Source organism: Lepisosteus oculatus, chromosome 8 (assembly GCF_040954835.1).
Source record: "Lepisosteus oculatus isolate fLepOcu1 chromosome 8, fLepOcu1.hap2, whole genome shotgun sequence".
Classification (NCBI taxonomy): Eukaryota; Metazoa; Chordata; class Actinopteri; order Semionotiformes; family Lepisosteidae; genus Lepisosteus; species Lepisosteus oculatus.
Window position 1 is genome coordinate 5,594,476 of NC_090703.1, and position 17,115 is coordinate 5,611,590.

Consider the following 17,115-nt stretch of genomic DNA (forward strand, 5'->3'; position numbering starts at 1 on the left):
ATTGTAGGATACATTGATTGCATTTAGTTTAATAGTTTTCATTCCTGACCTGAGTAAAAAAAAAACAATCTCAAGTGTTAGGTTGGATTTACACTACATCCTATATTTCTACTCCTTGGGCACACAGAACTGGGAGATTGTTTTGCACAGTTTTTTACAATTAAAAAGCTGTGCAAGTGACTTGTTTTGAAAAAAAGAAAACAAAGGATGTTATTAAAGGTAAGCTTTATTAGGCCCAAGTAAATACAACACTACAACAGTTGACAATACAGTAATACATTGATTGCATGGAGTACTCATTTAGCTTACTGCAGCTTGTGTAGAAAACAACAGTAATACACCATATTTATGACTTATTAGGAATGTAATAGTATTGTTGTTATGGTTCATAAATGTTTTATTGCAGTAGATGGCAACTTAGACTGTGGTGGCTGGGAATGGGGATGAAGACACATGACCTCAGGAGGTTCATTACCTGCAGTAAAAACTAACAATATATTCTTTATAGCAAGAAAAATAAGTTACTTACAGGGTTGAGAAAGATTGGGTTCCAATGTCCTCTTTACATCTTTTAAGTGCTTGAATTTCTACACTGTAAAATGAGCCAATCAGGTTCTCAATAAGGAGTAAGCATGCAATAGCCATTCTACCACCTGTGTACAATGTCATTAGCCTTTACCATATATGCCATCTCATAGTACATGGAGCCAGATGTAGTCTTTCCTTTCTTCCCTGTGTATAAAAAAGTATGAAAGTTTGTGGAACTCAGTCGGTAGATGGATAGAGAAACGAGCAGGATCCTACATGTGCTTTTCTGCGGTAAAATCTCTTTTAACAGTCGCACAGGGTTTGTTGCATGTATACCCAATCACTGTGTTGCCATGAAGAACAGATATAAATAGTGCTTAGGTTTTACAGTGTGTACCTTATTTGACTTGCTTTTCTATCTTGTACCACTATGTAGGATAGACCTCACATCTAGAGGTGCGAAGCATTTATACAATGCTATTGGAACAAGCCTGCTTTAAGCTGCTGTTGTCATCTCCTGGCGTTTCTCCTTCACCTTCCATCGGGGCAACTCCTGCTCCTCCCCGGTGCCCTTAGTTGGATTCCATGAAGTCTCTGCAGATTCCCTTAATGATGGGCTGCTCAAACTGCTGTAATCCCGTGAACTCCCTGGTGAAGAAGGTGTGGGAGTCCTTGGGCTCGGAGGCCATGGCTTTCAGATCATCCATAGGAGCCCAGGCTATTCCTACTGAGTACACCGTGATACCTGATGGGAGAAGAACAGCGGATTAGGGAGCCAGAAATCCCCCTGTGTCTTTGACCACTAGCACAGCTGAGGGAACTAGAGGACCTGACATGTGGCATGCATACTGTAGCTTGGGCTGGGGTGGGTTCTTTCCATTCACAAAAGGCGAGTGCAAATGGTGGAGTCCGTTGCTCAAAATCAAAACCTCCCATTCATTTCCAAACCGCTCTATCCGGTACAGGGTCGGGGGGGGCCCGAGCCCATCCTGGCAAGCAACAGATACAAGGCTGGAAACTCTCTGGGTGGGAGGCCAGTCCATCACGAGCTCCCCATTTCCTACATGTGTAATTGTTAGTTTTACTCTTGAGCTTGTGATGGATTTGATAGACTTGCTGCCCCTCTTCCACCTTGACCTGCTCCCGCTCGCAAGCAAAGCGATTCTGCTGAGCTCAGCTTACCTTCCTTCTGCGCTGCGAGAGCTGGGCCCGCCACATCATCGTAGGACTGGCCGTCCGTGATGACAACCAGGAAGTTCTTGCTGGCTCCGCTCTTGTGGGGGTTGTACAGGCTGCTGACCGAGAAAGTGATGGCGTCTCCGGTAGCCGTCCCGCCACTCATGTAGCGCACTGCCCGAATGGCTGCAAGGACATCGTCCTTATTACTGTGATCACTGAAGCCAAATTCCATTTTCTGGTCGTAAGTGAACTGGATCACTCCAATCCTGGCCCCGGTGTCCGAGACCTCGAAGGCGCTGGCGATGCTGGCGATGAACTCCAACACCAGGCGGAAGTTATTGTCTCCCACGCTACTAGACCCATCCAGGAGGAAGCCGATATTGACCGAGTTGTAGCAGGTCTTGCTGCACAGAAGCTGGTCCACACTGCAGAGCTTCTGTGCCAGAGGCTTCACATACTTGGTGGTACTGAACCAGCTGGGCATGGAGTAGGAAAAGAAGCCATTGTCTCTGCAAACAGCCTGGGTTTGGAGGAGGCACAAATGGAAACAAAATGTAAAGCGGTATTCTTCCAAATTTTCTTTTTTTTACAATTCACTATGAAGTAGGCAGTACTGTAGTTCTTTTTTAGTTCACGTAGGGAGCTGCCTCAGCATGCGCAGGCTGCAAAGGAACAAGTAAAGGTTTATTCCGCGCTGAAAAGAGAAGATAGGAAACAAGGTTTCAGCTGTGGAGCCTTGTTTGGGTGTGAGTTCAAAGTTTTTACTTTTTACAAATCCCACAATCTTAAAATTAGGTTCTATAGTGAGATTGAGGGTTGAGATTGCTAGAGCTATCACTGAATATCAAGGCTCTGATAGCTTTAGAGGCATCAGGCAGTAGCTCCTCAGTGCAGTTGGCAGACACTGTGAAGTCAGAGAGGGATCTGTAAAGAAATATTACGTTGATTTGTGCTTCAGCATTACCAAAGCTGCAGAACATTCAAACAATGCAGTATTTCAGATTTTATGCCAGAAATTTAAAATAAAAGGCAGCATGGGTATTCAACTTGAGTTTTAGTCAAAATATTCCATTTTAGGATCCTCATGCAATTTTAAAAGCAGATAGCTTTGGAATCTGGTCTTGCAGTTTACGTCTAAGAGCATCTTCGTGCTGCTGTTTATCCAAGAGGCGGGTCGGGCGGAAGGCGTTATGGAGACCGATGGCGGCGGCTCGCCGGTTGCCGTCACCTTCTGCACAAAGGCCTGGTCCTGCACCACGCCCAGCTCCTCCGGCGTCGGCCTGGCCACGGAAACAAAGAAGACGTTGATACCACTTTCCCTCGCCAGAGTAGCGGCCTCCTCGATGTCGTCCGAGGGCCAGCCATCAACGAACACCATGATCACGCGAGGCAGGCCCTTGCGCATCCCGTTCTCCGAGCTGAAGAACGTCTCCACAGTGTGCCTCAGGGCTTTGCCTGCAATACACACACAAACGCACAATGTGTAGGGGTACTGGCAACATCTGTCTCTCTCAGTGATCATTTTCGTACACTCAAACATGAATTCAGTGCAGGAGATAATTACCTGTGTTGGTATTTCCACCTCTGAAACCCATTTCTTTAATGGCAAAAATCACATCCTTTGGTTGAGTAAAGCTATTAAGGTGAAACTCAGTTTTGGGGTTCTCACTGGAGGAGAGAAAGAGCAGAGTCAGAAAACAAAGCACTTTGACCCCTGTTGCCTTTATACCATCCCTGATCCAATACGGCACTCACAGGGCTGGAAGTCACCTGCAGTATTACTGTAAATGTTACTGATCCTGGTCTACCACTCATTACCATCCATCCTACTGGGTCATCCGCAGTTTGAGTACACGTGAGCTATGCCATGACCACAAACGCCGTGGTCTGCGGATACATAACGATGGACAGACAAAGTCACAGAGCCGGAATGGGAGCAGTTTGCGTACCGACCCCAGAGGGGGGACAACCAGAAAAAAAAACCCTGCTAATTAAGTTTGTTTGAACATAAGAAAGGGTCCGGAGCTCGTTTTCCGTGGGAGAATGAGGTGAGGAGCTGTGTGAGTGTGTGGGCTACAAGGAGAAGCAGCAGAGCTTCATGCCACACTGAAGGGTAAAAGGAAATACATCCCAGGTTTTGCTGTGAAGAAAACTAAAGAAAGAAAAGGTGGCGATGAACGGAGGGAAGGTGAATGAGAAACAGTGCAACACAAGTCATTCTTTTTGCTTTTCAGGGTGGAATTAATCTCTGCTTTTAATATTTATGATGAAACAGAAACGTACCAAATTTTTCCTGTACTGCCACCTGGGACTTTTTGATCTAAAGTTATTTTTTACAGACAACACAGAAATGGCCGAGGCAGACAGAGATCTAGGACCCCCCTCAGGACTCAGGCCTGTGTAGTCCCACTCTGAGCAAACCACGCAGGACGAGGTCTCGGGTCTGCTGTACCTGGCCTGAACGATGCCGAAAAGGGGTCCCTCCGGCCCTATCCTGAGCATCAGGGCGAGCTTGCCGATGAAGTTCTTCTGCAGGATGAACCTGCGCTGGCCGATGTTATAACTCCCGTCCAGCACGAAAGCAATGTCCACCTGGCAGTCTGCCGCAAAGGACAGAGAGGGAGTTACTGCAGTCTTGGGACGCAGTCAGAACAGCTGGTTCGCCCTCGTCAGAATGCCCTATGGTCTACCAAGGAAAAATCCCAGCAAAACGGTAAAATCATAGCGAATACAATCATAAAGCATGAGGTGGTCTGGTTGGGAATGGTACAAGCTGTAGGAAACCATGGTAAAGTAAAGTAATAGCATGGTGGAAACATGGTAAATCAATTAGAAAATCTTGATACAGTCGTTAGAAGTTGAACCTTTTGAGCAAATGTATCCACTAGAGGCAGCAGTATCATTTCACTGCACTGTCAAAGAGATTTTACCTTTGTTTCCATTGGGAGAGACCTTTTTGGAATTTTTCTTTGAAGGCTTCTTGGCTGGTAAGAAACAAACAGAAGGCTGATTTTTTTTTTTGCTTTCAAACAAAACTCCTCTGCTTCTTTAGTTACCCATCACGATCTTGAGTCATTTTGCTTCGTCTTGCTCAAATCTTTTTCCATTGCCCGCAACGAGGAATGCTGGATTTAACTCACAGCTACCGTTTGATGGCAGATTCTGCTAGCAGTCACCATTTTGCAAACCAATATGCTTGTGCTGGTATTTACAGAAGAATTAATGTTGTTTTGGTCTTTCAAAAGAAATACCCGGAGTAGTTTTTGGCAGGGCGCAGATTAGAAGCTGGTTTTGTAGAGCATATTGAAGAAGAAGGAGTACAGAACTGAGGAGGTAAATCGGTCAGGTTTCTGAGTTGCACATACCTGCTTCTGGGAGCGCTGTAGCACCGAGCTGACCGGATACCTCCATTGTCTGGCCAACAGCTTCTAGAAGAGACAGGTCAGTAAATCATCGTAAGGACTAGACTCCCTCTGTGAGTATATGATTGACAGTATGCCCGTGTTTTAGAATTAATACCTACTGTATATTAATATGCCAAAGGGTATTGCACTTAACCCCTGGAATGCACAAGAAAACGTGAGCTGGTCTGAACATCTGCACACCACAGCATCAATCATTCAATTAAAAAAATAATGAAAACTTTATTGCTTCTGCTTCATTTACTTTAATTTGATTGAAGGAAAGTCCATTAGAAATTCAGACACTTCTGTGAAATTTTGACAGTTCGTTCCTAATCGTGCTACATAACTCCCCTGTGATCAAATGCAGAACAACATATACAGTATGATATTAAATACATTAATGAACCAATTCCATTCCCAAAAGTGAGCTGAAGCTGGGAACTGATGTCTGATCCAATAACGTGGATATACGTGGACTAACGTGCCTATAACGCAAATTAGTAATTAATCAAGGGGAACTGCTAAACAAATTCTAGTGACTGGAAGAAAAAGAACTTTAAATACAAAAGCACAGAATCGCTGTAAGAAAAGAAATGTGTCTATTAAGAAAAGGAAAACTATCACACAGCTTACGGTTCTAAACTAAGAAACTAAGTGATGAAAATGCTAAAACATGAAACGAATATTTGACGATGATTTTCTAGGAATTCTGCTCTTGGCGGAACAATAACCCTTGTTGAAAAACTAAATACGAGGGACATCAGCGCCACCTACTGGACACAGAGAAAGACGCACTCCATCTAGAAAGGGACTGAGATCTGACTCCATGGGCGTCAGAACTGAGGTAGTTTTCTCTTCCAGGCCGTTTCTGAAATCTCACAGGTCCTCCTGATACATCGATCACACCCCTGAGAGAGAAAGGAGAAGAGTAGTGAGGAACAGAGGGAGATGGAGTACTGCATATTTATTTATTTAGCAACAAGATGGGCGCTTCCTTCAAAACCTTCGAAAAGTGTACAATAAAGCAGAAACAGTATTGAGAAACATGGGTGTCAATGTTTCTACATTATTTTTCATCCTCTTGACTAGAATGTCAGATGTCTTCATAAACAAAATTTAAAGTAGGACAAACAAAGCTGACTTGCAGTTGTAACGGAACTGACTGTACTTTGTTCAAAACTCATATCCAAGCAAAGATTTACTATCTTGGTTGGATCAAACATCCTTGAATGTCATTACATTGTAGCTTAAGTACATTTAACGTAAGCTCTCCCAGCTCAGAGGATGTTCTCCTGCCCCTCCTGTAGAAGTCAGCCAGTGCAGGTCTGTGCTGTCAGGACTTTGCTGGGAAACCCCCTCAACATCTTTGAGCAGATCTGGAAGCTTCGCTCGACTGGTGCCTGCCTAGTTACAGTCATGTGGTTAGAAAGACTGGCTTGATTTGTCTTTCATCAATGAAAGGCAGCAATTTGTTGCAGGTTTTGCTCATTATTGTGTTTGTTTGCTCTATTTTGTCTGTATAGGTTTCAGCTGCAAGTTTACCCCCTTCAAACACAGCAGTAATGCGAATAGAAACAGTCCTTGGGCTCGATATCCGTAATGATTATAAGGTCAAACAAAATGATACATTTTTTTATTTTTTTAATAAATAATTTTAGTATTTTTTAGTAAATTTCCACTAATGACCACAAAAACAAAACTCAACTTTATTTGCGACCATATAGCACAGAAACATCCCTACTCTTAAGACTAAAATGAAAAGACTTTCCATAAAGGAGGCTTTTCGAATCCTTCTGAATAGTGAAGTGATTGCTATAGCAGAAACCATCCTTCCTCACTCAGAGATCGTGCTGCAATAAAGTATCGCAGTGCGACTCAGCCAGTTGTACTGTAAAACAACACAAGTCAGCTCCGGTTTCAAACAGGCATCCAGCTAAACAGTGTCGGTCCGGCCAGGTTTTGCGTCCAACTGCCTTAAATAAGACCCAAGAACTCCTTGTACAGTATCCTTCAGTAACAAAATTCCTCTTTAACAGGGAAAAATGAGACTTTTCTTCCAGTCGTTGAAAATTGCCCCTGCTTTGAGAAATCCCCTTCTTTGGCCAGACGACTAGACCATGGTTTTAAATTGAAGACAAAAGTACAGCGCGAGATTGAACAGGAGACGTACGTACTTTGGGCAAGTTAATTATGGACTACTGTATAAAACCTAACCCAATTTGTTTGTATCAAGCAATGTGAGCCGAATTGCCTCCCCTTGTGTGTATTCTTTTACGTTCATATGAGATGAAGTCCAGTCATCCATCCATTTTCGAACTGTTTTCTCCAATTTAGGGTTGTGGGGGAGGGCAGGGCAGGGCAGACAGACACAAACACACTCACACTAGGGCCAATTTGTTTTTGAGATGAAGTTCCTCCAACACAAATAAGTCAGCCACGTTGAAGAATGAAGTGGCTAAAATTCTACACACATCCTTATGGACATCTGGGGAATGTGCTCAAATATCACCTGATCCAGCCATCCTTGGGCCCTGAGGGTTTGTGAGTTTTCGGTTACACAGCGGGACGGAGGAGTTCTGTTCGAAGGGGAAAAAAATCCCAGCCTCTTCCAAAAATGTGACAGTGTGACACATTGTTTCAGTCCTAATCATGCAGGCTCGGAGGCGAGCTGCTCTCCCACAGGGGGCACTAGTATGTCTGTGCGTGCATGCTCCGCTTTGAACTTGTTCCTCCATTCCTCTTCACGCTGTGCTGGCGCCTCCCGTCCTGTGTTCGGTATCCTCCACCGCAGCCAAAAGTACACTCCGATTCAAGGAGAAATAATTGTCTGTTTCTCTGGGTCGGTCAGTCTGGAGGGGAACCAAATCAGTCACACTGTACTCGAAGCCAGAAAACAGAGCAGCTAATGCAATTCAAGAGCTTGATCGGGGCACCCTGCTGGCTTCTGAGACCTCCATCCAGAAACAGCACAGAACACAGCACAGCTCTTCCTGTGCTCAATTACTGCTATGACTGGGTACTTCATACTGTAAGAGCATGGGCTGCTTTCTAAAAAAATATGTGGAGTTCGTATAATACCTTGGTAGTATTAAGATGCACATTAATTATTGGAACCTCGATGGTTTAAATAATATATACATGACCTCCAGGTTAATCAAAGAAATTTTCCATCATCATTCCAGCTATATTTGCTTGGTACAGACTAGCATCAGTATGATGCCATTACCAATACTGTATGTTATATGGTCTTACTACGATGGCTGTAAAGTTGCATAGGTTGCACCAATACATCGTGTTTACGTCCAGATGACCAACAGACGGCGGTATATGAGAAGTTTCTGTAAAAGGTAACTTTCCTACTGTTTCTTCCGCTTCTGCTGTACTTGTACTTTTCTTCTGGATTCTGTGGGTTTATTGCTTGTTGTACTGTATTACCGTGAAATCATCTCAGTTTTTGTCCAGCAAATTCAAAGGATCAACGATTTTATCCAACGGTATACAGTATCTCAATTGAATATTGACTGCTCTGCAGTATGTTCTCCCAGAAACCTGCTTTAAAGACGATTTAGAAACTGCGGTTACCCAAAAAGTTTTTTTTTTTCCATCTCGACGATGAAACCTGTACCATACATTGTCGGTAAAATATATGTACAAAATAATCTGAAAAAGGTTTATAGTGATTTAATTTGTTTCCTTTAACAAATATTACTTCTTGTAACTCACGCATAAAAACAATATATTTAATGACCAATATTAGCATTCCAATATTGGGAATTGAACACATAAAGGAAGTGAACTACTGTTTAAGCACGAAAAGTTACTACAAACTTCGAAAAACTTACCACGAGCTCTAATTAATAGAAAATAATTTCTTCAATTTCCTTCGAAGAGTAGTAACACTTCAAGGTCACACGATATGGAAAAAAAGTATGCAAGGAATTTTACATAATAACGCCACCAAGAAATGTTAGGATTGCCCCAGTTACTCCGACAGTGAAAGAAATGCACTCTTCATAATGACATATAAAAAAAACTTACTTCAAACCATTTTAAAAAAAGATAACTTTCACACGTTAAACGTCTCGCACTCAATTAGCGAATCTATAATTTAAAGATTGCATTGCATAATATTTTCCCGAAGGTTGCTAAAACCTTCGTTGTCCGGAGAGAAAACCTCGTCCCGCGCTTAATTAATTCTTGCAATTTGATAGAACCCAAACCCGGAAGGTAAACGATGAGGTCCACCTTGACTTCTGAAGTTGCACGACTCATAAAAAAAAGCACTTTACCTGTGTACAGCAGCCCCGCAGACACTGGAGAGAGAGGCGTACACGGCTGTTCCGAAGACCGAGAGCTGCCAGGGCACGCAGCTGTCGGGACAGAGCACAGTCGCCGTTCGCTGCACCAGGTCGGCTCCGCGCGTCGTGCAGTTCACAAGGACGCGCACTGAGGTGAGCAGGACAGACAGGACGGTTTTATTTCCGCTGCCTATTATGATTCAACTCACAATTACCGGTCGTCGTTTAATTAAATGATCGAAGCTGCAACAATAAAAGTTTATTTCTACACCTGTCGTCGACTGAAAAACAATTGAAAGGTTGTTTCTTAGAAATCAATTAATGCGTTAATACTCCTCAACGACCTCATATTCCACACATTTTTACTTTTGAAACCTCGCCTGCAGAAAAAGATAAAGCGTCCTTTGAATATTCCTTTCTAAATAATAAGCGTGACCGTGAAGTATTATTTTTCTCATATTTCATTGCTTACATGCTGTATCGCATTTTATATGACCATAAAAAAACAACAAGGATACGTATTCTAGTGGACTGCTAATATAATTGCAAGCAAAAAAATCTCAAAATGAAAATATAAAAATACTAACCACCTGCTTCGGCTCCTAAAGCGTTAGACGCCAAAGAAAGGATACCTGTGGAAACGAAACAAAACGTCAGACCTGCTCGGTCACATTTGTTATTTATCGTAGGTATTTCAGCAAAAGATCTTAAACTTAAATTACAAAACAACAGAATCTTGGCATGGTCCAATCACATATCCACATGCGGTAGAGGCGGTGATTAAAGTAAAATAATGTACCTAACCATGATGCAAAAATACTTATTGGTTTTCGTTTAAACTGTTCAGAAATGTTACAACTCCGGAGCCCGTTTCTGCGAGCTCGATAGTGCCGGAAACCCCGGAATAAAACCTTCTAAGGATCGACAACAGGAGGAGTGTAGTGGCTGTTAGCGCTTCTGGTTTCCAACTCTGTTGTTGCGAGTACGTTTCCAGACTGGGAGTCATTCTGTGAGGAGTTTGCATGTTCTATCCGTGTTCGTGCGCTCCAGTTTACTTCCACCTTTTAAAGACGGGGTGGCTTGGTTATATGTTCCACCAGAAAGGCTCCGCTTTGCTCTGACAATTGTCATCAAAAGATGGATAATATTCGTTCAAAGATTCTCAAAACAAATAAGCATTTACTTTATAACGTCAACCCTCGTTATTGCGGTTAAGTCCGGGAAAGTTTCGCGGAAGAGACACGGTACCTACCCAGAGCGTGTAAAGCAGTCAGCTGAATGAGCATGATGATGAAATCTCGCACCTGCAGCAGGAGAATCGAGCTGTAGTTCACAGAGCATCTGCCGAGAAACCAGTAGAAGAAAGACAACATACAACAGAAACTTTAACGGCTGTAAGCACACGTAACGTTTTGTCAAATGAAAAGGCATTAAGGTAAATACATCATCTTCTTCATATCCCCCAGTTTAACAACTCAACCAAAACAACAACAAAATGAAAGTCGAATTTATCTGTTGGACTGTTTTTTTACCTCAGTAACCGAAAGCAATTTTTTTTAATCCACCAGTATAAATATTTCAGGTGATAACTGGAGGACAAAAAAAATGTTTTTCAATGGGGGGAAAAATGATCATAGCAAACCTGTTGTTTAGTCTTGTCAAAAGAGAAAAAAAAATCCACTTGGAGCATGAGGTTGTCCAATTTTGCTTCAATTATAGCCTCCAGTCTCATATAATGTCCACAGTGCTACAAGCCAATGTATTCCTGGTTACTAAGCAACATGCCTTCAAAATCAGAAGAAGGGTCGAAGCATAAGAGGAAACTACAGAACCTCAGGTTCATTATCCCAAGAAAGTGTGAGGGGAGAAATTAAGTCAAAAGAAAGGAGCTTACAGACAGACGGTTTTCTATGAGTAAAGTCCTTCTTTAGGTAGTTGAAGTCTTGTTGAAATCCTTGCTGGAAACAAAAAAAAGAGCTAGTCTCCGTTCCCTGATCCCCTGTGTCTCCTCTGTGGCGTCGAGAACAGCCGGGTCTCTTTAAATAATGTCCCTGGAACATCCCAGACTGTCTCACATTCTCAGTGACATCAGCCTGGGGCGTACCCAAGGTGTGGAGAATTCATGCTGCCTGTTATGTGGTCCAGATCTGATGAGCCATGACATGAAACAGCTCGAGATTGAGTAATTAGGTGTTTTCCTGATTAAATACAAATGCTTCGTTTTGTATTTCCTGAAGGGTACAGTACATATAGATTATGTGATCTCTCTAAGTAGATTTGCAAGTATTTTCCTTTTGATCTGAAATGACAATAACAAATTAGCAGAAACATTTTTTTTTCATACTATCGGGTCTCCTCTTCTTGACATTTAAATGGGTTAAACCTCGTTTTCCAAACGGCAAGGAAACAGTGTTCTTTACACAAGCATGTGCAGATGAAAAACGAAACATTGAAAGGCCCACAGGTGAGGCCTAGCCATGGCCTGCCTTTTGTCTGCTTACTGAAAAACAAATTAATTGGGAAGAAAAGATTTCTGAAAAAAAAAACTTGGAAAAAAAGCTTCAGAAAATTTCCAGCTGAGTTTTTCTGATTAAGTACACAGCCCTCTGAGAAAATGGAATTTGTAGAGACCGATTTAAAGCAAAAGTTTGTTTACCAGATACTGGCACAGAGAATCTAACTTTCCCATTTTTTTTTCTGTAAGCGTAGGAGCTTTAAAACTCTGAAGATGTTTAATGATGTAAACAAGTCTAAATTCAAAATAGTGTACCCACTATTTCACCTATCCTCCATGCAAATTCTTTGAAGGGTTGCTTTTCTCTCAAAATGGCAGGTTTTAATCCCATTTAATCTGGGGGAGGAAATTTTTACAAAGCTTTGCGGATCTCGTATTTTTAAATACAGTAGCTCCTTTTTTTTTGCTACAACACTCGCTCCTGTTTTTTCTGTTCCCTGTCTGTAATGGTGATCTATTACAGTTTGTGCTGGGAAAAGGGGATGGATCTTTTACCCCTGTTCCGTAATGTGAAGAGAACACTCTAGAAGGGCAGTTTATCAGACACACCCCATAAGACACATAAGTGTTTGAACGTCTAAAAGTTTCCACAGAAATTCATGCATTTCATGACAGAAAAAAGAGGGCTTCCAGAAGCCATTTCCATTCCAAGAAAGTGACAGTCTTTGCTTTCTCAATGCATTATCCTGATTGTTATTAAATGAAATTATATACTTAAATAACTAAAACCTCTCTGTCTTTGAGTGGGGATTCTGTTAAGTAAATATGTTGTTAGTAACTGGTCCGTTATTGAAGAAGGAAGAATACTCAGAAAATGAGACACTTTTGTGTTTTCCATTGTTCTCCAGCATGTAAACACAAGACAGTAACAGAGACACTGTGGTACGTTTGGCTTTACAAGTTGAAGCGTCTTATCTTTCTGCCACCTGGCTGGACTTGAGATCCTGAGATTTGATTGTTTAACGGAATATAACATTTCTCCCCGTCCCTCATCACCTTCGTTTGATACTCCCCTTCAAGTTCATGAAACGTTACTACCTCAAATACAGCCAGCCAACTATAATGGAACCAGCTATAAAGACAGAAGGACATTTGGCCTGTGTGGTAACTGCATCAGCCCTGCTAGGCCCCGCTGTCTCCCACGGCAACAGCGGATCCTCGCACTTGAAGGCTCCACACAAATAGGAAATAGAGGAAATATGGAGGCTCCCAACACCTGTCAGACCAACCAGGTGAATTCACCTCTGCTGCTGGGAGAAGGCCAGATTCTGGAGTCATCGTCTAGCAAGAGTACCGAGTATGAACAGTGCTGAGGATCTCCATCTGTAATACTCCGCCTGTACAATACGATAATTATAGACAGTATTGAATGAACTAGCTTCATACTATAGTGGCTATTAGCAGTCAAGGAATTTGAGTGGATGATTTGATGGTTTGGAAGTTGAATTTATTTTTGCCCACATGTCCCTGGAAGTGGCAGTCCAGATGGAACCTGCTATTAAGATGAAGCGGCAAAAAAAAAAGACATAATAGAGGATAGCTGTATAAATAGAGGAAGCCAAACCATTTGTTCTTCCCTGAGATCAAAAATGTCAGATTCTGTACGATTCTGTGCAGCTGGTGCTTCTGAAAACTTTAACAAATGTTGTTCTTCTGCCTAAACTTGTTTTCTGTTTAAACCTCTCTAAGCAGTTGTGCAAGTTTCCAAAATAGTGATGGGAACAGGAAAATACAAAATTGATACTAGTTTTACCCTTGAACAAAATGTAATAATGATGCAACAATTCAGAAAACTAAATATTTATTTGACCTGCCTGACTTCTGTCTTATCGCTGTACTCCACGTTGATTCAATCCACTAGTTACAACCCCACTGTACAGATCAGCCATTTCCAGAAAGGGAAGAGAATTAATAGTAATTGAAGGAGACAGAGCTTTGATGGCACCACCTACTTCACATAATTACAAGCACTTCACAAATTTTTCCATTTCAGTCATTAATTTTAGAAATTGTCAAAAACCAACACAAAAAACTGTTTTACTGCGAAATACGTTTGTATTTTTTTTTTAAAAAGCATGACCATGCTCTGGAAAGGAAGCCAAACCATTTCAGGTTAACTGCAAACTGTTGTTTTAAATTTGGTGTTTAACGAGTAAAATGTTTAATATTTTCTTTTTTTTATGAGAAACACACTTAGACTGGTTACGACTCATCTGCTTTTAATTGTTACTTCAGTGTGCCAGGATGACTGCAGAAATGTTCCTGACAGAATTGCAATTGATGTGCATCTGCGGTTTTGAGTGCTATGCCACTCTTCAAGAAAATGTGTAAAGAGCAAAGGATGAAGATGAATTATTCTTGACAAGAGCAAGTGCATGAAGCCAGTGCAAAAAACATTTGAAAAAAGAGCTCATGTGTTTTATGGATTTTAGGGGTAATTTCAAATACAGGATGTAATTCTTAGGGCACATTAGAGAAATGATTATTTTTAAGACCAAAAAACAAAAAGGAATAAAGCAAATAAAAACACCCCATTCTGTGAAAATGATTTCCAACACCAGGCAATGCATATATCCAGAATGCCTTTCATGTTTTCATTTCTCATTAGGAGCCATGTGTTTTCATCAAATTTTCATAGACACAAAGGAAAGAGAAACACATTCTTAACTGGACTTTTCAGTAACATCTCCTCCAACCATATGTGTAAAATGAACCAGGATAATGTTCAGTTGTGGACTGTTAAAAGTTTTTTAAAGTCCCAAGTTTTACATTTCTGTTTTGGGATTATCTGGTTAAATATTTCTTGCAGGTGAAGACAGCTCTCTACCATAAACACAAATGGACAGATAAGAGTGTGATACTGTAGCTGCACTGTCTGACTGCTTGAGCAGGTGTGGTCGAGAGATATCTGGTTCTGTACTCTGCAATCCAGTCGTGGAGCATCTTCAACATTCTCAATTTGCATCTCTGGGTCTCAAAGGGCTAGCATATCCTTTGTCTATACCTGTTTAGTTAGGGGCCATAAATATCCCCGAAGTTTATATTACTGTTGCTTTTCTTTATCTTAGCTTTTACCATTGAAATACATCCGTACTGTATGGAGGTCATGTTTCAGCCTCGCACAGAACAACAGGGATGATGGCTGGATTGTATTGGATAAGACGGGGATGATCCCAGCAGCTGGGAGTCATTGCTCTGGTGATCTGGATATCTTTAGGATTCTGAGCACAAAGACAAAGTCAATCTGGTCTCAGTGTTTTTAGTGCAGATGTTGCCAGGATGTTTTGGATCTGTTTTTCTAGTGAAACAGGGTCTTGGTCACGATGAGCTCATGCTCTCAGCATTTGGCACACAGAGGAATGCCATTGGAGATGACATTTCCAAATCTTTCCCTGCCAATGATTCTTTTCCAGAGACTGACATCTTTTCCAACTCTTGCCTTGAAGTCTGCCCTCCTTTGGGATTCTATAAAGATTTTGTCTGAGCTTCACATATAGGAATCTTCTCTGCTTTCGTCATATGAATCCAGGTTAGGTGCATATGTAGAAATCATGTAACTATATTGGTTTGGTCATGATCTTTGCAGTCCCAGCTACTGTTTGTAGTGTCTGCTTGTACACAGAAGAAAATATTATTAATACTCTCTTTTGTGGTTTTTAATCAGCAGAAAGCTGGTCCCTCTGGATGTGGTTGTCCAGGGAGGAGGGATGAGTCAGTCCATTTTTAGGGCACCTTTTTGTACTCCTTTCTCCAGAAGGGTTGAATTGATTGGATCCTACAAAGTGCTGCTCAGTTGCAGGATCAGCTGTCGAAATCCACTCGTGCCTCAACACCAGGTTGACATGAGCTGAGTACTGAAGGACACTGAAAAAATGTTGGGATGCCAGTGCGCTGTTTAAATAAGGCTAAATACATTTGATATCCTTCATTTTGGAAAAACCATTGCACACCAGCTTCCATACAGATCGTGACAGAATGTGACTTTGATCTAATGGTGCGGAAACCAAGACAATTTTAGGTTTCAGTTCTGTCCCAGCCATTGTCTACCTTTACAGCCATTGAGAGATTCCAGGTGTTTGTTCGTCTTCCAGCTGTTCTGGTGATGAAAACTAATCTGTCACAGCTCTGTGTACTGAGTTTGGAGAATGCAGGGCTAACAGGCCAGGACTGAAGGAGTTCTTCCATACTTCACTCTGACTCTGTAATGCTGACCCTACATTACCCATTGTCCAGATTCCAAATACATTTGAAACACGCTTTCCCCAGTTGCTAAAAACATTAGAAAAATCTGGACTGTTGGGAGAACCTATGGACACTACAGACAAAGCTTTCTGCTTGGTTCATATGGACTATCCTGAGATATAAGGTTCTGCTTATTTGTTGCCAATATTATCTTCTGGAAAGGCTGAGGTTCAAGCAATAATGAACCTGCTGTTCACTGACATCTCTAAGAAAGAGTCCAAAAGTTAGGAAATTTATTTGCTTTTTCATAGGAGTGATCTAAAGGGCCAGATAAACGGAGAGCCAGCAATCCGCACTAATCCCGACTTTGCACAGCTCCTACCTTAGCTGACAAGAGGAAAAAAGGGGGAGTAAAAAACAGCATTTTATATTTGTAAGATTTTTTTTCAGATTCAAATAAAAAAAGAATAGTGTTTCTTCCAAAGAACTGTTTTCTCCCTGTCCAATATTCTCTCTTTGACTCCTTTCTCTCATCCAAGCGTTAATCCCGCATCAGCAGGGTCCGCTTGTCTTTGAGCTGACATTGCCATTAAATGTGACCAAGAATACTCCAGCAGGCGCGTCGCTCCGCCTGCTGTCCGGGGGGGGGAGGTGGAGAACAAAGTAATGTAGCCAATTCATAGAGGGGGGTTATTAGGAGGCCATGATTGGTAAGGGCCAATGGGAAATGTGGCCAGGACGCCGGGGTTACACCCCTACTATTTTCGAGAAACACCCTGGGATTTTTATGACCACAGAGAGTCAGGACCTCGGTTTAACGTCTCATCCGAAAGACGGCGCTTGTTTATAGGATAGTGTCCCCGTCACTATACTGGGGCATTAGGACCCACATGGACCATAGGGTGAGCGCCCCCTGCTGGCCCCACTAACACCTCTTTCAGCAGCAACCTTAGCTTTCCCAGGAGTCTCCCATCCAGGTACTGACCAGGCTCACACCTGCTGAGCTCCA

The 17,115-nt window shown here is 42.0% G+C and overlaps 1 protein-coding gene across 4 annotated transcripts; it reads right to left on the reverse strand.

Moving 5' to 3' along the window:
* Positions 1-208: 208 nt before the first annotated feature.
* coch (coagulation factor C homolog, cochlin (Limulus polyphemus)) lies at positions 209-11,428 on the reverse strand. Of its 4 annotated transcripts, none has more exons than XM_015350066.2 (12): positions 11,304-11,428; positions 10,662-10,750; positions 10,000-10,041; positions 9,401-9,557; positions 5,886-6,019; positions 5,073-5,135; positions 4,638-4,691; positions 4,160-4,307; positions 3,272-3,375; positions 2,936-3,162; positions 1,711-2,227; positions 209-1,273 (listed from the first exon to the last, which is right to left on the reverse strand). In XM_015350066.2, exons 2-12 carry the CDS (start codon positions 10,693-10,695, stop codon positions 1,101-1,103), a joined length of 1,653 nt encoding a protein of 550 aa, XP_015205552.1. In that variant the 5' UTR covers positions 10,696-10,750; positions 11,304-11,428; the 3' UTR covers positions 209-1,100. The 4 variants fall into 4 exon arrangements, with proteins under 4 accessions (XP_015205552.1, XP_015205553.1, XP_015205550.1 ...); XM_015350067.2 differs by having other exon boundaries at positions 5,073-5,132; positions 9,997-10,041; XM_015350064.2 differs by having other exon boundaries at positions 9,997-10,041.
* Positions 11,429-17,115: the final 5,687 nt, after the last annotated feature.

Bases quoted from the DNA above. Each gene is read 5' to 3' on its own strand.
- coch (XM_015350064.2), bottom strand. From the start codon at position 10,695: ATGCTCATTCAGCTGACTGCTTTACACGCTCTGG. The intron at 5,136-5,885 runs GTAGGTGGCGCT...TGTCTCTTCTAG, and splicing joins TGCGTCTTTCTCTGTGTCCA to AAGCTGTTGGCCAGACAATG. The intron at 4,308-4,637 runs GTAAAATCTCTT...CCTTTGCGGCAG, and splicing joins CTCTCCCAATGGAAACAAAG to ACTGCCAGGTGGACATTGCT.